This window comes from Psittacula echo (assembly GCF_963264785.1).
Source record: "Psittacula echo genome assembly, chromosome: Z".
Taxonomy (NCBI): Eukaryota; Metazoa; Chordata; class Aves; order Psittaciformes; family Psittacidae; genus Psittacula; species Psittacula echo.
Genome location: NC_137742.1, coordinates 30,478,284 through 30,503,916, shown reverse-complemented (window position 1 = coordinate 30,503,916; position 25,633 = coordinate 30,478,284). Strand labels below are relative to the sequence as shown.

Below are 25,633 nucleotides of genomic sequence, written 5' to 3'. Positions count from 1 at the left end.
AGAAAGGTAAGCTGTATAAGTGGAATGATGGACTAAGAGCCTTTTTTCTATAGCTGTGTTTCTACTGAAGGATCTTGTCTTCCAAGCAAACAGTGAAAGAGTAACTTTTGATATTTCCAGATAAAACAGATCTCTGATTTGCATATAGCTGGTATAAATGTGGAGCTCATAAAAGTCTGCTGTGATACTTCAAGCATAGGGAAAAAAGGGTACTATTAATGGAAATCTGGGCTTCCCCTCTTGTAAAAATGTCACTGTTGGCAGTGGGTTTCATGCTGCGCAGCAGCTGTCAGTGTTGAGATGGGATAGATGGAAATGGTAAGGGAACAAACACATCCACATGTAAGCAAAAAGCACCAAGAATAAGACCAAAAAGGTGGAAGTGTAATTAAATGACGTTCTAACAGCCTAAGTCATTTGTTTCCTCAGATATGAGGATTTTTCACTAATGTATCATCACTTTTTCAACAAGCACTCTTAAATACAGTGCAGTAAACTAAGGATTCAAAACTCAGTTTGAAGTTTATGCCATGCAATGTGGAAAAATTGGAGAAATAAAACTAAAAATAGTCATATAATTTATTTCATAAAAGTATATCCATGCATCGGAAGTTGAGAAAAGCATTTCTTCATATTCACTATACATAATGGCCATCACATTCACAAAGCATTGTATCATTTACTGGAGATGGAGACACTTCTGCTAATCAAACTTGTCCTTAATGCAAAATCATGTTTAGCATATGAAAAACATAATAATGAACTGACATTAGCCATAATATAAATATGAATGTGCTTAGAATATTACAGCATGTGCTATTTATATGTTACTTTGCAAAAGTAATCCAGACTAATGAAGCTACAAAAATTATTTTTCATCTCTGAGAACAGAAAACAATGCCCATCCAAATCATTTGCATCATTTGCACTGTGGATAATTATATGTTCTTTTTAAAATGGAGTTTAAAAATCCTTAAATGTTTTGCCCTTTGTTCTACTCTTTGCTTAGTAGTACTTTGAATATAAAAACTTTTTCTTGTAAATCAAAATTCTATCTTAAATCTTGTGTCTGTGCTTCAATGTGATTTCTGCATTTCAGTATGCTTTTATGCACTTCAATTTGTTTACAAAATCTCATTGATACAAATTATCTTAGTTCCTCAATTCTCCTCTAAGGAGTATAGTTAATAATACCATTTATTTTCCTTTTTTTCCCCTTCAACTAGTAATTATAATTACACATGTATAGTGAAATGAGTTTTCATTTCCCTCTTGTTCTTCTGGAACATTTCAGCTGCTTACTTCTAATCCTATTCTAGTTATTTTTTTCAGGCTACAATCACTGAAGCAAAAGTAACAAAAGATCTGCTGTCTGAACCTACTTAACTCATTTCCTGTACAAGTCAGTATGTTTTCCAGCCAGACAGTAACAACAGTTACCATGACTAGATCACCAGTCCACCCAAAACCATACAATTTTTGAACTTGCATGCTGTCCGTTTTAATAACCAATTCATTATATTTTCTATTTTCACCCCAAATCATTTATTTCTTGCTGTATTTTTTAATACAAGAAGGCTATTTAAATTTAGATCTCTGTTGAATATTCTCTCTGTGATCTCAAATTTCTGCTTTGCCCCCAAAACTAAAGTAGATATCTGATACAATTTCTTTAACGAAAGATGCAAGGAAAAGGATAAATAAAACAGAAGGGAAGAATTTTAGGGTTTTTTTCCCCACAATTTCCACAAAAAAATGTTGAGGCTTTTTTTGATGATGTTTTGTTTCCTCAAACAAGTAATTTTCAAGTAATTTCTGTAATTTGTATAATTAAAGAAAGTAGATAAATGCAGTTAATTTCTTCCTGACATTGGAGAATAAAAAGAAAATCCAGAGGCACTAGAAATAATTTCCATTAAAATACTTTTCCCCAGATGAAATAAAATAGGAAATAAAATTAGAAATGGAGATATAACAAAGATTTTCCAGATGACAGGATTTTCATATACAAGGCCATCGTAAAGGCCACTTTTTTTATTTGTCATAGCTTTACCTCTAACTTATTTGTCATAGCTTTACCTCTGACTTTCTCTACCTTAAGGATGTTATGCACATTGCAATACAATGCAGTGACTAAAGCTTCCTTGGGCACTATAATCAGTTTAACCATAGCATTACTGAGTTTCAGAGAAGCTGAAGCAAAATAACTTTTTTTATAAACTGCCTTCTTTTATTATTGGAAAAATTAACCTAATTCAGTGGTTTTGTGTTGAACTTCATCATTAAAATTTAAAGGAAAAACATTTTTATCTACAAAAGTATTATAAGATACTATAATAGTACTTAGTCTATCCATTCTTAAATGTTGCTTTAAAAGATGAGTTACTTTATTTGCATAAAGAGTCATGACCTTTCTAGTAGTAGTGGTGGATGAAATGAATTTATTCTTCTTGTTCCAAGCCAGAGAATAAACCCATTTTGGAATTTTTCAGTTTCCTGTCCAATAGATATTGAGATTTGATACACTTTATACCACTTTTTCCCTGCAATATCCTCTCAGTTCTATGGTAAGGGTCTTGCACTATGCTGAACCTGTTTTTGAAATGATAGTAGCTTGTATCCTTTCCAACCCTAACCATTCTATTATTCTATGATATAAATTTATCATATAACCATTGAATTGGGATTGGAAGGGACCTTAAACATCATCTTAAGTTCCAACCCCACTGCCACAGGCAGGGACACCATCCACTAGACCAGGTTGCTCAAAGTCCATCCAACTTAGTCTTGAACATTGGCAGGGATCATGCATCTACAGGTTCTCTGAACAACCTGTGCCAGTGTCTCACCACCCTCACAGAGAAGAATATTTTCCTAATACCTAATCTAAATCTCCCCTCTTTCAGTTTAAAGCCATTCTCCCTTGTCATGTCACTACATGTCCTTGTAAGAGGTCTCTCTCCAGATTTCTTGTAGGCCCTTAATACATGTAGTGCTTCATGTGGGAAATCATAAAACTTTGGATTTTAGTAAATATTTCAACCATCATGTTGTGTTTCATTGCTGTTAATGGATAGAAAAATCTGGTTTTATATCATGCCAGTATAGCTGCATTCAAAACCTTGAGTGTTTTGGGTTTCTTTCAGAATTCAGGCTTTAATGTCAACCTAAGGGAAGTTTTCTGTGAAAGTCTGGATTCTCCTTTCACAGTCTCAGTCAATACTATGTAAGACTAGGAAAAATGTGGTTATTTACTGAACTTTTAAAAATACAGCAGAATTGAAGGTGTTAAAAAAGGGTATTCCCAAAGAGGTCCTGGAGATGATCCATCAAATGTATGCAACTCAGATTCATTGGGTGTTTGCAATTGTTAGGACTAACTTGATAATGCTGAAGTTAATTGATAAGAAAATCAATGACAGTCACGTAACAGTAGTTTATGTTAAGTCTATTTACTAAATATGTGCATTGTCACTTTCTTAATTTGGTTCCTTGGGTAAAATTGTGGTTGGCTATGAAGTCTCTTAAGTCCTTTTATATTTCTAGATTCTGACCTGCTCTTGAACCAAAGTACGGCTTCTCCAAGTGATGGCAGGGTAAAATATGGAATTCTTAATTGTTACAGTGGCAGAAGACAAAAGAATTAATAATGGAAAGAAAATTTGCATACCCTGGAGCTTCCTTACATAGTATATAAATCAAAGGAATTGATTTGTGTTGGGACCAGTCTTGGTTGATGTGTTGAACACATCTTTGTCGGTGACATGGACAGTGGGATTGAGTGCACCCTCAGCAAGTTTGCTGATGACACCAAGCTGCATGGTTCGGTTGATGCACTGGAGGGAAGGGATGCCATCCGAAGGGACCTTGACACGCTTGTGAGGTGGGCTGATACCAACCTTGTGAAGTTTAACCATGACAAGTGCAAGGTCCTACACCTGGGTCGGAGCAATCCCAGGCACAGCTACAGGTTGGGCTGAGAAGAGATTCAGAGCAGCCCTGCAGAGAAGGACTTGGGGGTGTTGGTCGATGAAAAAATGAACATAAACCAGCTTCAGTGTGCGCTCGCAGCCCAGAAACCAACCGTATCCTGGGCTGCATCAAAAGGAGCGTGACCAGCATGTCGAAGGAGGTGATCTTGCCCCTCAACTCTGCTCTCGTGAGACCTCACTTGGAGTATTGTGTGCAGTTCTGGTGTCCTCAACATAAAAAGGACATGGAACTGTTGGAACAAATCCAGAGGAGGGCCACAAGGATAATCAGGGGACTGGAGCACCTCCCGTATGGAGATAGGCTGAGAAAGTTGGGGCTGTTCAGCCTGGAGAAGAGAAGGCTGCGTGGAGACCTCATAGCAGCCTTCCAGTGTCTGAAGGGGGGCTATAGGGATGCTGGGGATGGACTATTCATTAGTGACTATAGTAATAGGACAAGGGGTAACGGGTTCAAACTTAAACAGGGGAAGTTTAGATTGGATCTAAGGAAGAAATTCTTTACTGAGAGGGTGGTGAGGCACTGGAATGGGTTGCCCAAGGAAGTTGTGAATGCTCCATCTCTGGCAGTGTTCAAGGCCAGGTTGGACAGAGCCTTGGGTGACATGGTTTAGTGTGGGGTGTCCCTGCCCATGGCAGGGGGTTTGGAACTAGATGATCTTAAGGTCTTTTCCAACCCTAACTATTCTGTGATTCTATGATTTATGACTATGTGTGCTTTTACAAAACAGGTGTGCCATCTTAGCAATATATATGAAGATAATCCATGCATTAATGCCTTCTGTTCTTTAGCTCATTGATGTAAAACCAGGTTTTGTCAGAGTTTGTTATAGCTGATAATATTTGGTGGAAGTGGTTACTCAGCTTGAGTGTTTTGATGAGGCCCTCAATGGTATGGTTTAGTAGTGGACTTGGCAATGCTAGGGTAACAATTAGACTTGATGATCTTAAAGGTCTTTTCCAGCCTAGTTGATTCTATGATTGTGTGATGCTATGATCCATAATTTTACATTGGATCAAAACATTACTGGAGAAAAAGCTCATATCACTGTAGTATACAAAGGTCAAAAGCTCTTACACAAGAGCTAAATTATCTTAATGCAAACCTTTATTCTAAACTTTCTACAATGCTTCTGAGCTGTCATTTAAGGTTTGTCCGATGCAGGACTGAAATGAAAGAAAAGGCATACATGTGGCCAAATGATACCTTATTCCACAGTAAATGTAATTCTTCAGCTTGGTGCAAAGCGTAGCTATACTTCATTTCATCCTTATTATGTTTTCCAGTTAGTTGTGTCTTTGAGACTGAAGGTATGTATGCTTCATGAATGGGCATCTTCAGTGTTAGAGCTCCATTTATCAGTCTTATGGCACAGATATTGTGGAAGAAAAGTATCTTTCTTTGTTATTGCTATGACATACATTTAGTAATTATGAGAACAGAGTTATTTTATATTGTTTAGAAGCCATTAGGTGCCCTTGAAGCATCAGTCCTTCTTTACAATTATCCAAATTTCTGCTGGCTTTTTTTTTTTTTTCAGGTACAGCAAGTGCAGCCTGTGCAACAGGTACAGCATGTCTACCCAGCCCAGGTTCAGTATGTGGAGGGAAGTGACACAGTCTACACTAATGGAGCTATGTAAGTTGGGAAATTATCAGAATTTGAATGATTATTAAACTGTGAAGTTAAATATGTATTTTCAGTTAGGTTCTACCAACTCTAGTGTATTCTCAGGTGGAAGTAAAAATGATTCGATCAAAGCTCTTTTATTGTCAAGATAGTTTTTTGAATGAAAATATTAATTCACACTGTTTATGAAGTGTTTATATTAATTTGTTGAGGCATATTTTTGTGTATGTAGAATTCTTGTGATTGTTTTTATTGTGCTTACATGAAATTACATGTACAGCTTTGTGTTTGAAAGATACAACAATACCTTTCAGTTTATGGCCTTGGCAATGCTGGGGAATGGTTGAACTTTATGATCTTAAAGGTCTTTTCCAACCTAGTTGATTCTATTAGCTGTGATTCTGTCTGTAGGATGTACTCTGTTAACTTCTGTCCTCAGGACAGAAGCCAAGTCCTTCTGTCTTCCTGGCTGCAATCCTAGTGGCAAATGCATAGAAAGGTGCAACAGCTGTTATTATTCTTTAAAGAAAGTAGTAATATAATTATTTTTTTTCAAAGCAGTGAGGAGAGGCAAAAGGAGAGTAATGCTGTCTCCTTTTGCCGTTCAGTAGCCTCCTTTCTGCACATTATTGTGCATTTCTTGCTTCCTTGAACATACTTCTGAATCATCAGGTTCCTTTCTCCAGTATGCAAGCTTAGAAATCTAAAATAATCTAGGCTTGACCAGACCTCTGGAGGTTATCTAGTCTAATCCCTGACTTGGAGCAGCACCAGCTTTGAAGTTAGCTCAGACATCGAAGTACAATCATGTTGCTTTGGAAGAAGCTTCTCTGCCTCTCTTTTTCATTTACTGTTTTTGCCTTGTTACTGGCTTCAGAAAGAAATAAATTTAGAAAGCTTCTTTATTCTCTGCAGGTACTTATTTGTTGATGGCAATCCAAAAGTGATTCAAAAGAGCAATATTATTTGGATCAGAGACTTCTGATGTTAACACTGGAAGCATGCTTTGGTGATTTCTACTAGCACATTTTGCATACTTAATTTTTCACATACTTTCTTGTCTGTTTTCTTTTAACTTTTAAATCCTAAACAAATGTATCTTAAATAGGCATTAGACTTCCTCATTGTACTGGTTTTGACAGAGAGAATTTTCTTCATAGCCGCTGCTATTGGCCTTGTATTTTGTATTGTATTTATATTTCGGACTTGTGCTACAAACAGCCTTGACAGCAATAGCAGTGTTTTAGTTCTTGCTGAGCAGTGCTTATGCATAGCCAAGGCCTTTTCTGCTTCACATACTACCCTGCAAGCAAGTAGGCTGGGGATACACCAAAGGGGTGTCTCAGACTGCAGGACATTGTGCTCAACAATGAAAGGTGGGGGAAGAAAAAGAAACGAGGATGTTTGGAGTGATGTTTGTCTTCCCAAGTAACCATTACGTGTCATAGAGCCCTGCTTTCCTGGAGGTGGCCGAACGCTGGCCTGCCCCTCCTACCTCATGAAGGCAGTGAATTGATTTCTTCTTTTGCTTTACTTGCATGCATGATTTTATCTTTACTTGCAAAACTGTCTTCATCTCAGTGCATGAGTTTTCTCTTTTACCCTTCTGATTCTTCCCCCATCCTACCAGAGGGGAAAGGAGCAAGCGGCTGTTTGGGGCTTAGTTGCCAGCTGGGATTAAACCACAACAGTCATTTTTGGCACCCAGTATGGGACTGTGGTCCCTGGCTGTGGTGTAAAGCATATTTTTTCACCCTTTGACCCTTTCAGACCAGCTCAAATGCTATGGTCTGAGCTGTGTCCTGTGGGGCTGATGTGCCAGGCAGTCAAGTTCTCACAGTCCAGTAAACCCAGCTGTCCCTTTCTTCCACCTGACTGGAGGCAGGGCCCTTTATTCCTGGTTAGAGTATTTGTTACTTGATTTTTGTAACTGCAAAAACCAAAACTGGTTTTTAACATGTACAGGAAAAAAGGGAGCATGGCAAATACTAGGGCTCTGTTTCCGTCCCTGGGGCAGTCAATTCCAGGTGTACTAGATATCCCTCCAAGTGAAAGAAAACTGCAGCCTGCACTCTGCTGCCAAAGGGATCAAGAAGAACGTGTTAGGGATATCAGTCATAATATACCATTTGCTGCATTTGACTCGGACTGAAGTTTAGCATGTCCCGTACAACAGCACTCAATGGCAGCATGACTTCATTGCGACCACAGCACTGTTAGCCTACAAAAGAGGTCATTCTTTAAAAGGCTATTATTCAGGTTTCTCTTTTCAGTTATCATTTGTAAATTCTTACGTGAGCTGTGGGCCCACACACTTTTGGCACTGTTTGAGATATGAACTACATGACTACTTACAGTCCTTCATAAAACTAGAACCAGACGTTACTGACTGCTTCATACAAACCTTCAGGTTTCCATGATTTTAATGTGTTTCGAATCATAGAATCATAGAATAGTTAGGGTTGGAAAGTACCTTAAGATCATCTAGTTCCAACTCCCCTGCCATGGGCAGGGACACCTCACACTAAACCATGTCACCCAAGGCTCTGTCCAACCTGGCCTTGAACACCGCCAGGGACGGAGCATTCACAGCTTCCCTGGGCAACTTGTTCCAGTGCCTCACTACCCTAACAGTAAAGAATTTCTTCCTTATATCCAATCTAAACTTCCCCTGTTTAAGTTTTAACCTGTTATGCCTTGTCCTGTCACTACAGTCCCTAATGAATAGTTTCTAAATCTAAATCACAAATCACTTTGTCAGTTTCTGCAAAATTTGTCAGTGGGATACAAAAGACATATACTGTATATACTTAATACAATAAGAAAACTCTCCTTAGCAGGTGAGCCTAACCTAGATTGTCTTTCCCTACTATACAAGAAAAATTCACCTGTGTTGTTATGAACAGCAACTTTGTGAACAGCCAAATTGTTGTTTAATTGTTTTGGGAACATTAACCTCTCTAAAGATTATAGTTTCATTTGTGGAGAATCAGACAAGTCTGTGTTTCTACTCAGAATTCTTAAAACTATATATTGTGAAACATATTTTCTCATATACTTTTATACTCCCGATTAATAATGGAAAAATGTAATTTATATAAATTATGTTAATTGAAGTTATTGAACAGATTAGATATTAGGAAGAAAATCTTCTCTCTGATGATGGCGAGATGCTGGCATAAGCTGCCCAGAGAAGCTGTGGATGCTCCATCCCTGACAGTGTTCAAGGCCAAGTTGGATGAGGGTTTGAGCAACCTGCTGTAGTGGAAGGTGTCCCATGGCGGGCGGTGGGATGTGGAACTGGGTGATCTTTAAGTTCTCTGCCAACCCAAACCATTCTACGATTCTATGATTCTCTGACTCTATGTATTACATGCCATAGTACTATTTATTTGATAGGTGAAGGAGAATGTCCTTCTAGGTTGCTGATGTCTACCTTCCTTCAGAAATTGAAGAATTGTTTTTCTATTTGCTGTTGAGTCCTGTTGTGATAGAAAACACAGAAGCCAGACCCTTGTGCTAAAATAGTTAGGCAAGTGTTCAGATTGCAGTTCATCTTTTTCTGTTCTTCATAGAATCATAGAATAGTTAGAGTTGAAAAGGACCTTAAGATTATCTAGTTCCAACCCCCCTGCCATGGGCAGGGACTCCTCATATTGAAATTTATGAAAGATGAGCCTTGTAGATCCCGACAGATTCACAGAATTGTGTATCAGGCAGTTTGTCCGGTTACTTCCACTCCAGAAATTATCTGTTTCACTTTCAGAAAATAGAATTAGGTTTGTAAATTATGTGATTGACTAGAGTGATCACTAGTTTCTCTTTTGGGTTGGTTTCCTATAATTGTTTGATTTATTTTATCATAATGCTAAATCAAAATCTTAATTATAACTCAAAATCAGATATAGGGTGCTTCCATAATCTATCAAGTTGACAGTACAGCTCTAGCAATGGAATAAGAAGGCTGCAGCCAATAGTTAGGGTGAAGACGTTAATTCAGTGTACAGGCATCTCTGGAATAAAAGTTTCAGCATATTTAATGAAAGACTTAGTTTTTTTACGTCAAAAAAACCTACTTGCAAACTAGCACTGATTAAAGTCCATATATGATAGCAACAAAGAATTAAAGTTAGAATGTATATGAGGAGAGTTACCTGAATCTTTTGAGTCCAAAGGTAAGAAGTTTGTCAGTTTTCACAGTCTTTGTCAAGTGTAACTGTTGTATTCTTATAACACAAATCTTCCCACGCATTTTATAGCATGATTTGTCTACACTTGAAAGTTATTTGGTGTTAGTATTATTGGAGGCATAATGGTAATTCAAGGGGTGTAACCTGCAACTTGTCACATCTATTGTATAATTTGAGGATATTTGAATTACGTTATCTACATTTGTGTCTGGTTAATATCAATTTTACTTGTCAAGCATGTCACTCTATACTGAAACAAAAACTCACAGTTATTGCAATGGCATGTACAGGCTTATCTGGCAGTTTAGAATAGATAATATTATGGCTGCACCTATATTAAGAAGCCAAGTGAGTCCCCTCTGCTAGACATGAACTTTCATCTAATTATAATCTTTTAATCAAATGGAGCCATTTACTTGATAATTCTGGTGTGGCCAAGAGGATTTTAATTGCTGAGGTTGTCCAAGAATTGCTGTTGTGCCCAAATCACATTCTTCACAGATTTTTTTGCTGCCATTTGTGTGGTTTATGTGGCAAAAGACATGTTGAACCAAGAATTTGCTGTGACTTTAATTAAAATCTTAACTGTCAAATCAAAGAATCGTTATCAATAAAGTCATTATCTTCTTAGGACTTCCTAGTATCCATCTTTTTTTCTCTGACATTATGCTTACCCTTTTACTACCCCTCTGCATACTAAGGTCAATGGCTTCCATCTGAGAAAGGGTTACAGCAAGTTACTACCATCACAGGTCTTATGCCTGGAGAAGTATGATGCTTTATGGGGAGTTCTGTACTTACACTATGTCCATTTGCAGCTGTGTTCATATGTTTCGTATCACAGTCCTCACATTATTCTTCATTGGTTTCCATTTTCATGTTACATTTGAATTTACTGCATATAGCGTGTTTTACATTTGCTGGGCACTTCTTGAATACTGTCACTCCAGCTCATGATCCTCTGCTACATTTTTAATCTAGGGTCATTGTTTATTCTGCATGTAATAGCTATTTAATATTACTGTCTGTTAGTTAGAGCAATGCATCAGCATTTTAACAAGGCGTTTTATAACACAGAATAGTAGAAAGCTAAGCTAAAATGGAGACAGTTTAAGTAACATTTATCTAAATGTTCAACACTTACTATTACAGCTAAGCTAGGACAAAGCTGTAGGCTAGCACAGACAAGTCTAGACAAAGAAAGCCTGACAAACCCAAGTCTTGAGATCTTGCAGATTTAGTACAAACGCTGTGACAGTTTCCTAACAGTGGCAGTACCATGTTATTTGGATTACAGGTCTGCAGTACTTCAACAGAATTTTTAGAGGTCTGTTGCTAAGGTTCCCTTACCTGTCTTAATTTACAGGTCCTGAGAATATAATTCATAAGATTTCTCTTCTATTGTCATTTACTTTGTTCCTTGATTTACTGGGGTTTCGTGCAGTTGTGCATTGAGTGTGCTTTTAATGCTTTGTTTCCATGTGGAAAAATATTTTGGACTGAGTGTTGAAGATCTCAGATCTTCAGTGTTGAAGATCTCAGTTCATCTCAATGAATTACTGTCAGTAACATACTTACTTTAATTTTTGAATATGACTAGTAAGAGTTTTGTTATGTGGAATAATGCAACTGTATTTTAGTAAATTTTAGAAAGTTTTTTTAAAGCATTTTTCTGGCTGATATGTTTTAAGTTGTCCATATAGAAAAAAATGTATATGTATAAGGCAGGTCAGCTATTCATTATTACGAAGGAAATTACTTACTTTGAATTTTTGTTCCCTGGTTATAGATGCATCAATTGCCCTTTCTTAGTGTAGGTTTTGATCTTTGATTTTAGCAGTTTCAATTGATACGCGAGGATAGGTGAAAGGAAACAATGACTTGCTGTCTTGTCAGTTCTTCCATCTTTGTCTTTAGGTCAATTGAGGAGGCTTTTGTGGAAGAAGGTTATTGCTTTACTGGGATTTCATTTGTTATTAAAAAGCCCTGAATAAATATTCTAGGTGCATGAGTAGATTTCTTTGTGGGAGGAAGGGAGCTGTGTGAGACAGACTATTTAGCTTTCTCCATTATCATTTGACTGCTTTATCATGTTCTGTTGTGTCAATGTTAGGGCATATGGCACTTTGTTTTCTTCCCATTTCTTATGATATACCACTTCCAGAGTCTGCACTAGTGCATTGGCTGTGATAAGGCCTTCACTCAGTATGAGAAAAAGGATTCTGTTCTTTCCAGTGAAGAGAGTGAAGCCCACTATCAGCTTTACGACCATAGGGTTGAACCGAAATCTTAAAGGAGTTCAAGGATATTTTTCTATTGTGAAAGACTTTCTTGGTTTTTATGCATGGAGATTTTCTACCATATTGCAATACTACATAGCATTATCATGAGCATTAGTTACTGTGCATATAAATAACAGTGTACCTGGAAATGTTTGTTTTCATCTAGTGTTTATCCTGTTTATATTCCATGAAATAATTCCTTAGTTAATTAAGTATCATAAAAGGCTAACTTTCAATACCGAAATGACAGCAAAAAAAATACTTACATGCCTGCTTGCTGATCTATGTAGGTAATCTATACTAAAACCCACAAGAGTAATTCTGAGGTTATTACTTGAGGAGGAAGATAATAACTATTATGTAACTTGCTTGTTTAAATTAGAATTACAGAAAAATAATAAAAAATGACACTAATTATGCTGAATGGTTTTATTGTTTGAATTAAGATGCTCTTCTTGTACAGCCACTGTAAACGGATGCTGGTATTTCAACTTACACTACAATATACGTATACATATACGTACTTATATGTACTTACATGCATATAAGTAGTTATATGTATATATGTAGTTAATGTATATAATTTCAAATAAAAAGATAGATTTATGTGCATTTTACCCAAGGCTTGTATTTTCCAAGTCAATGTCTACAGCTAGTGATTAGAATTCAGTAGTTAATTACTTATTTTGCAAGACACAGAAGTTACTAGAATATAATTTCAAGTTAAAATCTAATTAAAACAAATAGAAACTGCACTGCCTGAACTTCTAACCTGATTTGAGATTTTTTATTTAAATACACTCTGAATTTCTCAATTCCTGGAAAAGGAAATAAATCTCTTTAGGGTATGGGGTTTTTTTGTCTAAAACACAGAATGATGCAAAAATCTTTGAACAAGGCAGATATTTCTAAGACATGAATAAAACTACCCTAAGCCTGTAGGAGACTAGGCAAAAATAAATATAGGAAAGGTAAGTCTGTCCGATCAACTGCTTGCTTAGAGAAAATCTGTGGCCATGATCAGCCTATGTTAAAAGCTCGAGACATAGTGGCATGGCAGGAACACTGATAGTAGTCAATAGATCAGACTTTTGACATTTACATAGATTGTGAATTATTTCTTATGTGTGAATGTATGCATGTACACACTGAAAACTAAGGGAGGGCAACAACGAGGTTAACTCTTTCTGTGCCGTTGTTTTTATTTGTCACCTTTCTTTGAAGAGGCAAAAGTGTATCTAAAAGTTAAGCTCAGTAACATTACATTAGTGTCTGTAATATAGTGCAAAAGATTGCACTTAATTTACAGGGTAGTGCTGGGGTTTCAAATTGTCATAAAATGTATGTAAGCAATAAGGCATAATAGGTGATGCCTTGAATTACTGTACCTTGCAATCCTACTCCAACTCATGCTGATCTCATTAATTTCCAATGGGGGATCTTAACATGGACACATGTTCTGGGCTTGCTTAATCTAATTGAGTTTGCACAGTGTCTGACTTTGTTTGACTTGTTTTCGGGGTAAATATCATCTAGCTTGCACAACCTTCTGGAAACCTAGGATTCTGCAGCCTGATTACTTAGATTTCAAACTTATTAGTAACTGTGATGAACATTCTAATGCCATGTTCTAGTAAACACTGAATTTCACAGTGTTTTGATAGGAGGAACTATCTGTTCCCTACTAAGACAATTATTCTGTTGTTTACCTTGTATCTCAAGCCATAGGATATCATCTTGGTGTTCTCATAAAAAGCCAGAAGACTTTAGTTGCATTGAGTTTTGTCCCTAGATCATCTTTATATGCAACTGTCAAAGAAAAGAAGAGCTAGGAGGGCTTTTACAACCTTTGCAATGGGAAAGAACTGACTATATGGTATATGACAAATTATCTGAGAAAGTATTGCATGTTTGTCCTACAAGTGCTATGTAGAAGTTCCTTATTTCAAGTTATCCCTTGTGTATGTGTCTAAAGAATATAACATCTTATTTTCCTCTTTGCTACAGTTTAATGTTGAGAGGTCATATTATCATATGCAATGACCTTAAAACTTTTGAGTCACTGCTTTCAAAACATCATCTCAAATCCAGCTGCATTTTTTAATTTCCAGGTGAATTTTTTTGTATTTTGATTAAGTTGAAAAGCTCTTTGCTAAGTTGCAGATATTGCTGCATGTAATAGTTATGGTTTTATCTCACTTTAATTACCCTGCTGGTCTCTATTGCTGAAGGTTTGCTTAATCATCTCCAGTAGTCAGGTGTTCTAGAAGAAGCTGCTGGTTGTTAGAACAAAAGGAAGAGTGTGTTTATGTTGGGGTGTGTACACTTGTGTACCCCAGTGGTTGTTCTTGCTCCATTGATAAACAGTACTGTTATATGCAGATATAGGTGTTCTGATATAATCAGTCCTTTTCAGAAACTATACATGGTACACACAGTATCACAGTATCAAAGTATGTTAGAGATTGGAAGGGACCTCAAAAGATCACCTAGTCCAATCCCCCTGCCGGAGCAGGAACACCTAGATAAGGTTACACAGGAATGTGTCCAGGCGGGTTTTGAATGTCTCCAGAGAAGGAGACTCCACAACCCCCCTGAGCAGCCTGTTCCAGTGTTCCGTCACCCTCACTGAGAAGAAGTTTCTTCTCAAGTTTAAGTGGAACCTCTTGTGTTCCAGTTTGTACCCATTATCCCTTGTCCTATCATTGTTTGCCACTGAGAAGAGCCTGGCTCCATCCTCGTGACACTCCCCTTTATATATTTATATACACTAATAAGGTCACCCCTCAATCTCCTCTTCTCCAAACTATAGAGACCCAGCTCCCTCAACCTTTCCTCATAAGGGAGATGCTCCAGTCCCTTAATCATCTTAGTTGCCCTGCGCTGGACTCTCTCCAGCAGGTCCCCGTCCTTCTTGAACTGAGGGGCCCAGGACTGGACACAATATTCCAGATGCGGTCTCACCAGGGCAGAGTAGAGGGGAAGGAGGACCTCTCTCGACCTACTGACCACCCCCCTTCTAATACACCCCAGGATGCCATTGGCCTTCTTGGCCACAAGGGCACAGTGTTGGCTCATGGTCATCCTGCCGTCCACTAGGACCCCCAGGTCCTTCTCCCCTACACTACTCTTTAACAGGTTGTTCCCCAACCTATATTGGAACCTGGGGTTGTTCCTGCCCAGATGCAGGACTCTACACTTTCCCTTGTTATATTTCATCAAGTTACTCCCTGCCCAACTCTCCAGCCTGTCCAGGTCTCGCTGGATGGCAGCACAGCCTTCTGGCGTGTCAGCCACTCCTCCCAGCTTAGTGTCATCAGCAAACTTGCTGACAGTACACTCAATTCCCTCATCCAAATCATTGATGAATATATTAAATAATACTGGTCCCAATACTGACCCTTGAGGCACTCCACTAGATACAGGCCTCCAACTAGACTCCGCCCCATAGACTACAACTCTCTGGCTTCTGTCCTTCAGCCAGTTTGCAGTCCACCTGATCATCCAGACCACACTTCCTCAATTTGGCTATGAGGATGCTGTGGGAGACTGTGTCAAATGCTTTGCTGAAGTCAAGGTAGACCACATCCACCGCTCTGCCATCATCCATCCACAATGTTATTTCCTCATAAAAGGCTATGAGGTTGGTCAAGCATGACTTCCCCTTGGTAAAGCCATGTTGACTGCCCCTCATAACCCTCTTATCCTTGACATGCCTTAAGATGGCATCAAGGATAAGGTGTTCCATCACTTTCCCAGGGATGGAAGTGGGGCTGACCGGTCTATAGTTACCCGGGTCCTCCTTCTTGCCCTTTTTGAAGACTGGAGTGACATTTGCTTTCCTCCAGTCCTCAGGCACCTCTCCCGTTTCCCAAGACTTGGTAAAGATGATGGAGAGTGGTCTAGCAATGACTTCTGCCAGTTCCCTCAGCACCTGCGGGTGCATCCCATCTAGACCCATGGATTTATGGATGTCCAGATTGCTCAACTGGTCTCTAACCCATTCCTCGTCGACTAAGGCAAACTGCTCCATTGACCTGACTTCATCTGAGGTCTCAGGAGTACAGGGCTCTTCAGGACTGCCTCCGGCAGAGTAGACTGAGACAAAGAAGGCATTCAATAACTGCCATCTCTGTATCTTCTGTCACCAGGGCACCCATCCCATTCACCAGTGGGCCTGCCTTGCCTCTGGTGTTAGTTTTATCAGCTATGTATTTGAAAAAGCTCTTTCTGCTGTCCTTGACCCCTCTCGCCAGATTTAATTCTAAGGAGGCCTTAGCCATCCTAGCTGCCTTCCTACATCCCCTAGCAGCAGCCTTATATTCCTCCCAAGTGGCCAGCCCCTCCTTCCATGACCTATAAACTCTCCTCTTCCGCTTGAGCATACCCAGCAGTTCCTTATTTAGCCACGCAGGTCTCCTGGCCCTCTTCCTTGACTTCCTACGTGTCGGGATGCTCTGCTCTTGAGCTCGGAATAAGCAATTCTTGAATGTCAACCAACTATCTTGGGCCCCTTTACCTTCAAGCAGCCTTGCCCATGGGATTTCCCCTAGCGATTGCTTGAAAAGGCCAAAGTTTGCCCTGCTAAAGTCCAGGGTTGCAATTCTACTTGCCATTGTACTGGTCCTACCACACAAGATCCTGAATTCCACCATCTCGTGGTTGCTGCAACCAAGGCAGCCCTCAACCTTTACTGCTTCGACCAGACACAGATCTAAACAAAGTAAAAGCAAACAAGCATTTCCTTTTGTCTATTACACACAATTTCTGTGCTGTAATTTTCTTGTGAAATTTTGAGCATTCTGTGGGGTTTGCCATTGCTTTAAAGAGCTGACTCTTCAATTCCACTTCTGCAAGTGAGATTTGTTCTCCTCACATCTTCTGGACAGACTTTTTCTTCTAGCCATGTCTATTTTTACTGCCAACAATGGCGTTGTCTTTTGTTCCTTTCCTTACTGATACCTGATACTGATACCGAATTTTTCTTTCCTCTTTTGGCACAAATAACAACGTACAGTCCTTTGAGAATCATTTGCGTGAATTGTTTCCCTTGACCTTCCATCATTACATTTTCCTAAATTGTCCTTTGCTGCATAGCTCTGTTCGCATTGTGTAAACTGTGTAATTCTGAGACAGATGCAACACCAGCTTCGCTAGCAGTTACCTTGGTCTTCATAAGATAAACAATACCACAATGATATCAAAAGGTATTACAATGATACCTTGGCTTGATAGAACAGATTAATTGGAACCTGAACAGTACCCAAATACATACAGAGGTTATTACAGAGCACATATAACTAATTTTAACTCTCCTAAATAAATGTTAATGAATTAAACTGTCTGTTTGGGCATTAGTTGCTTTTATTTCCAGTAGACTGAAAGGCATTTCTGCATCTGATCTTGAAGCTGCTGAAATACTCAAAATAAAAAGCTTGAGGAGGGCTGAGAGCAAATAATGTAGTATGATGCTTATGAAACTTTTAGGATTTTAAGATTAAAGTTTTTGAGATTCAAAAGGTCTCTGAAGAGGGAGGGAGAAACTGTATGTGAATACAACTGCAGTTCTGACTTTGGTTGTTGATAAGGTACTGTATGTTCTTGAGTTATTTAAAAGTTTACTAGAGCTAAAGAAGTAATTGTTCTCTCTGAGCCCATTGTGTACTAATTACTGTAGTGTAAGTTTTCATAATTAAAAAGCAGTAACAACAAATAGTAAATTGCCATGGCCTTTTCTGTGTATAGATAAGAAACTAATTAATCCCTGACTATATAAAGGGGAAAAAAAAAAGACTGACTTCAAATTCCTGCATAGGTGTGTTAATCACCAGCTTACTGCATAAAAGTTGTATGCTGCTTCCTCCTTTTGTTGTGTTTCGGGGCAAAAGTGAATTTTTTAGTTGAACTTGTTTAATTGCATGGTGTTGCATGATTTTGTGTTTTGTTTGATTATACTAAACAAATTGGGGACTTACACAGAGATTGGTCACCTCTCTGTTTTCTCTGAATCATACTTTTAAAATTTATTTCTTGGACTAAGTGAATCTCAACATATGCAGCTACAAGTTAGTAGAAAACTTTGAATTTGAAAATGGTGTTGCCTGTTGATTGCAAGCAGTGTTACAGGTTTTTATGCTTAAAGAAGAAAATTTGGTTGAGTAAACTGACTTGTTTTACATTTTGACCTTTCTATCATTATGTTTGCCAAGATATAAAGCTTAGCAGTCACGAAACAGGATAAAACTTCCAAACAGGCTTTTCCAAAATGAGGAATCTGGCGTTTGAAATAATTACTTAACAAATCTGAAATATGTTGATTTGAAGATAAAAATTTACTACATGGGAACAAATACACATTCAAAAACTGTAAATAGATTATAAACTATGAAGAGTAGTGATTCAAGATACATGATTAAGAACATGAAAGAATGATAGAAGGTTTCGATAGCTGAATAGTTTGTTGGGGTAAACTGCTTAATGAGGCATTAATGTTTCAGAGTTTAAAGTGATTTAAAAATGTTACTAATGCATACTCTTAACTTCTTTCATGTTTGTGACGTTTTTATAAGTCATAGTTCTGTTTTGGTTTTATTTCTTAAGTGGGTTTTTTTTCCTTCATCACAACGTGAATTCATATCCTATTTTCAATTCACCTTGTAAAAATAATTGCATTTCCAAAAATACCACTGAACTCAGAATTTCAAGTTTCAGCTAAGAACTTTCACAAATTTAAAAACAATAGATCATGTAGGATTCTCAAACATTTGGTTCTTTTGGCTGACATTTGTATCAATTTTTTGAAATGTTGCAACATGCACAGTATGCAAAATATATGACATCTGACTAAAATTCAGTTTTATTGTCAGATAAAAAATATGGAACTTTATAAATTGCTTTGCAATATATTAGTAATCATACGAGCTCTTTCTTAAAACTGTCTCCTCAATTTTTGTCATACTTCCATTACCTTCTTCCCTTCAATGTAAGACTGACAAATTTTTCTGGAAGAGTTGGTGGATACATGGTTTAACATTGTCACTGAATTATTTATTTAGTGCTTTGACTTAAATAAATATTATTCTCTGAGGAGGCAGGGATTGTTTGTCAATCTTACTTAATTTGGTTACAGCTATTGTACATATGTTTCTAGAATTATAACATTTCTCTCAGCTAAATGAACAATACAAATAATTTCTTTTCCTTTTGTTTTCTTTTCTTGAAGCCGATCAACAACTTATCCTTACACAGAAACCCAGATGTACAGCCAAAACACTGGGGGAAATTATTTCGATACTCAAGGAAGTTCTGCACAGGTGACAACAGTGGTCTCATCTCATAGCATGGTGGGCACTGGAGGGATTCAAATGGGTGTCACAGGAGGACAGCTCATTAGCAGCTCAGGAGGGACCTATCTGATTGGCAATTCAATGGAAAATTCTGGTCATTCAGTGACTCATACAACACGGGCCTCCCCAGCAACAGTAAGTATTTGAGACTAATGCAAAATCTTTGACACTAATTTCTTAGCTACTCAGATGTTCTTGCAGACTGTCAAGGTTTTTGTGACAGAATGTATAGCACTATTGAGTTGTCAGAATAAGTACTACATAGTACTTTTTGTAAAATTAGTATTAAGAATATAAAGTAAGATACAGGAGTAAAAATATTGTGCAGACTTAAAAATGAAGGCAGGCCTTTCCCTTGACAGCTTGCAGATATTTGCATTTCACAGGTTAAATTTTTACATTCATGTAATATCAGTGAATGCTTTGGGAATGCTCACATAATCGTTTGTCTGAGCTGAATATTTGTCAGGTTAGGAACTAAGATTTTGTATTTATTCTGAAAATTTAAGAAAACCACTGTGGTTTTGAGCACAACTATGTTAGATGTAAATGATAAATCATGAATGTTACATGTGTAACTTCCCTACCTTTGTTTGGTTTATTTGCATAATATTAGTGTAGGCTTGGTAGCTTATTCCCAAATATTTCCAATTGTTCAGAATACTCAGATACTACCTTTTAACAATTTGTTCTTACTTAACCTATGGTATGTCTCCAAAGTCTATTCCAGATTAAAAATCAATGGTGGAAGTGTCTTAACAGTACTGTGGGAAGATGCATTCTGTTACAATTGTGATAGATAATATCACTTAAACACAAAACTTGCCTTTAAAAGCTTACTCAATCAGCCTGTATTTCAGTTAGGAAAATGGGCTTGTACCTAGGCTAGCTTTGCTGCATAGCCCTAATGAATACTTTTACCTAATTCTTCTGGGTATTCCAATCTCAATGTAGAGACTTGGAAGTAATAGGGAAGAGAACTGTCAAACATAACAGTAGGAAGAATTGGAAAATATAGTGAGGGGGATAAAGTGTCATTAACAGTACAGATTCATGACTACTCGAAGGGGACTTTACTTTTACTCAAGGTAATGATCAAAAATCTGATATTCTTCTATTTGGAATTATGATGAATGTTTATGATAGCATTGGATAATTTGGATGATCAGATGAAGTCTTGATTTTTAAGGTGGTATGAATAAATACAAAGGTGGTATGGATAAATACAAGGTTTCTGTACAATATTAAAAGTACTATTTAATCCAAAACCTGTGTAATATAATTTTCTAAAAATATATATTGTAAAAGGTTGCAATTTATGAATTGTATAAAAACCAGTAACATAGTGGGATCTTTCAGCTAGCAACAGAGACTTTTATCTTCGAGTTACAAAATCAAAAGAGTGTATATTAACCTCTGACGTATTTTACATTATTTTAATAGAAGAACAGAGTTGCTGAAAAAAAGAAATCATTCCTCTTTCAGATTCATTCAGTTAAAACCAAGATTTTAAGTTCATTGTTTTATTTTTTCCTTTAAAGTACTTTGTCATTTTACTTATTTGGAAGATATTTCAATAGCTTTTCGCCTGACTTTATGATTGCCAAGCACACGCAAAACAGAATTTTCTATAGGCAGAAGTGGTGAGGCACTGGAACAGGTTGCCCAAAAGAAGTGGTAAATGCTCCATCCCTGACAGTGTTCAAAGCCAGGTTTGGTGGGGCTTTGAGCAGCCTGGTCTAATGGAAGGTGTCCCTGCCCATGACAGGGGATTGGAACTAGATGATCTTTAAGGTCCCTTCCAACACAAACCATTCTGTGATTTTATGATTCTAAGTAAGGAATAGGTCTTCTAGGTAGGCTGAAATTTGAAATTGCCATTCTTAAAAATTTGAGATTTGAAATTACCATACTTAAATGGTAACAATATTCCTATTTTTCTTAGTTGTTTTAAATTATTCTAGATTTCAGTACAAATATTTCCTGGTGTAGAGATCATACTAGTTTTCTCCTTAATCAGATAAGAACAAATGCATTTTTGTGTTTTGATTATCATGCTCTAAGTTTTCCTTTATTCATGAGCAACACAATTCAGTCAGCGGAAATACTTAACTGAATATGAAATCAAGTAAGGCTTAAATGCACCAAGTAAACACCAATGAAGAACAGTAGACGTACCTTGAAGTTGGATGTCCTAGAGTTATTTGAATTATGTCAAAACTCCATGCTATATTTTTCAACTTCAAAATTGTTTTGATTTTTTTTTTTTTTTAAATTAGAAGTTAGATTTGTCAAAATTCATCAATATCTAAGGTTCATACTTTCAGCAACATCTTTCTCTTGCTTCATGTGCCAATGAAACATCCTGGTTTAGTTGTTCCAAGTAACTTCTATACTGCTGTATCAGCTTGCCTTTAAGATAGGGAAAAATACTGCTAATTGAATTACAAGTATTAAATTGCATTTTTAACATTAAAATAGCATCCTCTGTTTTTTAAGGTGTTATTTATTATGTATGGTATAGTTCTGTAAGTATGATACATTAGAAGTACATTTCTTGCTAAGGAAGTGGGACACAACATGATTTTAGATTTTATAGTTTTAGGCTCTTGGTATGTAAGGCTCAGCTGAAATATTGAAGAGTTAATTGAAACAGAAAAAGTTATGCTTAAACTGTAAATTTAAAGAACTAAGTCTGTTTTCATTTTACTAGAAGGCATAATTAAACAGAATAGAGCAACATAGTGTTTTATTTGGATTGCACTTTAGATAGGTAGAGCTTATTTCACTTGTGATTCTCATTTGATCTTAACCATCACAATATTTTTCATTTTTGTACAGCAAATTTATTGGAGTCATCAAAATAATGTATCCAGGCTGGCTTGCTAGTATAATACTCTGAAAATATTTCTAAATTTTGAATTAGTTTGGAGAATTTTCAGATGGAGACAGAGACTATAGAAATTAATAAAAATTTACTTATTCACACTTGTGATCATCACGAGCTTTCTTTTCTTTTGCCATAGAGGTACTAGTCCTTTTCAGTCTTTTCAACTACTAACTTCATTTGTTTTGTTGTTATTCACTTTTACTGGTCAAATCATTGCCTTCTGTAACAAGTAAATTAATTCTATTATTGATGCTGTCTCTTTCTGATCTAGCCTAAGTTAAAAGAAACGAAACAGTTTCAGGTCAAACATATAAAATAAGTCAATTTCATTAACTTTGTCTTAGATAAAACCAGAATTTAAAATTAATTGACTTTTCACCAGGTTTGCTTTTTGGTTTATACAGAATTCAATAAAAGAGACTTGGAGACTTTTTAAGTCTTCATTGTCTTCATGGTTTAATGTAATTCTGAGTTCAACTTTGGGTTTAATAGACAGCTAATACTTTGATTGTAAGATTTAATTTATTTCAATTTCTGTCAAACATTCATACAACAAAGCTGTCCTGCTTAAGCTATAGCAGGCAATAGCAGTGTATTTATAGCCAAAATATTAAGAATGGTGCACTATCAAAATTATTCCAACATATATACAGTCATGGTCTATGTTAGAACATTTGTTATTATTTTCTTTACTTCATCCATTGATTTCATTGCTGCTTCTTTTTTTCGTACAATAATTGTACAATATCCTTTGCTGGCCTATTAAACTACTTCTCTACCTACTAAACAGGATTTTTGCACTAAAACAGAAAGTCATTCAGATTATAAGGCGTTCTATATAAGATATTAGGTAGATAAATAGCTTTCCAAAACAACCATTTTCATGTAAATATGTGGATTGGTAAGAGTAAATTGTAATTGCATTGAAGAAGAAGTGATTTACCCTAGCTGGATGTCTATTTGAAATGATTTTGCATGTCGAAACCCATATGGAAATGTCGTCTGTTAGGTTTATTGGTAGCTATCAATAAAGAAGGGGTAGCTATATTTGAAAGACAAACTGGAGAATGGACTGCCATGTTAATAATGAAATCTGAACCACCTTAATTTTTTAAATTTTTTTTTCATATGTAAATGTCTAAAGATTGTTCTTGTGATGAAACAGGTTTATCTGATCAATATATTTCATAATATCACAAGGTTAAAAAATTCATATAGTTTCTAATAATAAATGTGGTATTGTACTTGTCAGCTGGTAAGAGGCTCCCATCTATTAGTCTTGTTTTCTAACAAGCTTTACAACTGATCTGCAATTACAGTTGCCATTCATCCACCATCAACAACCACAGGAGTTCTCCACCGTGCTGCTGGAGAAATTTATCCTATTTCAGTGCAAATCTAAATGTACATGAGACTAAAAGCAAAATTAATATGGGCATAATATATCAACACAAATTATAACTTCTGGTACTAAGTACAGTGTGCAAAATTTGCTCTTAACTTTAAGGGAGGGATGGTACTTGTGCAAGATGTGTTGTAATTAAAGGAGGGAGAACAGCAACAACAGCAAGGCTCAATGTAAATATAATATCCTGATAATAAAATTTTAGTGGACACATTATTTTAAGAACAAAAAGTAACAAATGTTTAAATAGTCCATTAGAAGTGGATGGGTTATCATTTGGAAAATATTTTGAGATGAGATTTTATTTATTGATTTCTTTCTTGCTAGAGGAACTTTTTCCTCCTCCATTCTCAGACTTTTCTGGTAGTTTTATTTAGATAGATACATCTTAGCATAAACCAAACCATTTTGATCCAATCAGAGATGTACAGATTTTTATGCTACAAAGGATTATTAGATCGTTTGGTCTGACCTCTTACACTGGCAAGACATTTACTAATGATTTCTTCAATTGAACACAGTGCCATCTTTTGTGGAAAAAAAAAAAAAAAGGCATCCATTTCCAGATGCAAGAAGGCAGATTATATTATTTTTAATTCTTTCAAATGAGCTGTAAGAATAGTTAATCATACTACTGCTAAAAAACATTTATGCATTACGAATTAACTGGAAGGCTGGGAAGTTTAGAGGATTTGTGGATCTTGTGCTTCCTACCTCCAAGACTTCCTGCTGCTTTGGTTTCTTCTTCAGAGCTGTGGAGCTTTATAGAATCATAGAATAGTTAGGGTTGGAAAAGACCTTAAGATCATCTAGTTCTAACACCCCTGCCAGGGGCAGGGACACCTCACGCTAAACCATGTCACCCAAGGTTCTGTCCAACCTGGCCTTGAACACCGCCAGAGATGGAGCATTCACAACTTCCTTGGGCAACCCATTCCAGTGCCTCACCGCCCTAACAGTAAAGAACTTCTTCCTTATATCCAATCTAAACTTCCCCTGTTTAAGTTTAAACCTTTGCCACTTGTCTTGTCACTGCAGTCCCTAATGAAGAGTCTTTCCCAGCATCCCTATAGCCCCCCTTCAGACACTGGAAGGCTGCTATGAGGTCTCCATGCAGCCTTCTGTTCTCCAGGCTGGGAGAAATATGGGCTCATACGCGAGGTGCTCCAGCCCCCTGATCATCCTCGTGGCCCTCCTCTGGACTTGTTCCAACAGTTCCATGCCCTTTTTTTGTTGAGGACACCAGAACTGCACACAATACTCCAAGTGAGGTCTCACGAGAGCAGAGTAGAGGGGCAGGATCACCTCCTTTGACTTGCTGGTCACGGTCCTTTTGATGCAGCCCAGGATACGGTTGGCTTTCTGGGCTGCGAGTGCATACTGAAGGGCTGCTCATGTTCATTTTTTCATCGACCAACACCCCCAAGTCCTTCTCTGCAGGGCTGCTCTGAATCTCTTCTCTGCCCAACCTGTAGCTGTGCCGGGGATTGCTCCGACCCAGGTGTAGGACCTTGCACTTGGCATGTTCAGACTTCATAAGGTTGGCATCAGCCCACCTCACAAGCGTGTCAAGGTCCCTGTGGATGGCATCCCTTCCCTCCAGCATATCAACCGAACCATGCAGCTTGATGTCATCGGCAAACTTGCTGAGGGCGCACTCAATCCCACTGTCCATGTCACCGACAAAGATGTTGAACAAGACCAGTCTCAACACCGATCCCTGAGGGACACCAGTCGTTACCGGTCTCCAACCGGACATCGAGCCATTGACCACAACTCGTTGCGTGCGGCCATCCAGCCAGTTCTTTATCCACCGACTGGTCCACCCATCAAATTGACGTCTCTCTAATTTAGAGACAGTTGTGTGGGACAGTGTCAAAGGCTTTGCACAAATCCAGGTA

At 37.3% G+C, this 25,633-nt stretch overlaps 1 protein-coding gene across 2 annotated transcripts in view; it reads left to right on the top strand.

Annotated features, from left to right (window-relative positions):
• The window catches only part of RFX3 (regulatory factor X3), a 66,379-nt gene that overhangs the window by 5,573 nt on the left and 35,173 nt on the right, over positions 1 to 25,633 (top strand). For both annotated transcript variants that reach the window (XM_080637277.1, XM_080637276.1), the window contains exons 2-3: positions 5,531 to 5,628; positions 19,314 to 19,572. In XM_080637277.1, coding sequence (XP_080493403.1) covers positions 5,531 to 5,628; positions 19,314 to 19,572 — 357 coding nt within the window. The remainder of the gene's footprint in view (positions 1 to 5,530; positions 5,629 to 19,313; positions 19,573 to 25,633) is intronic.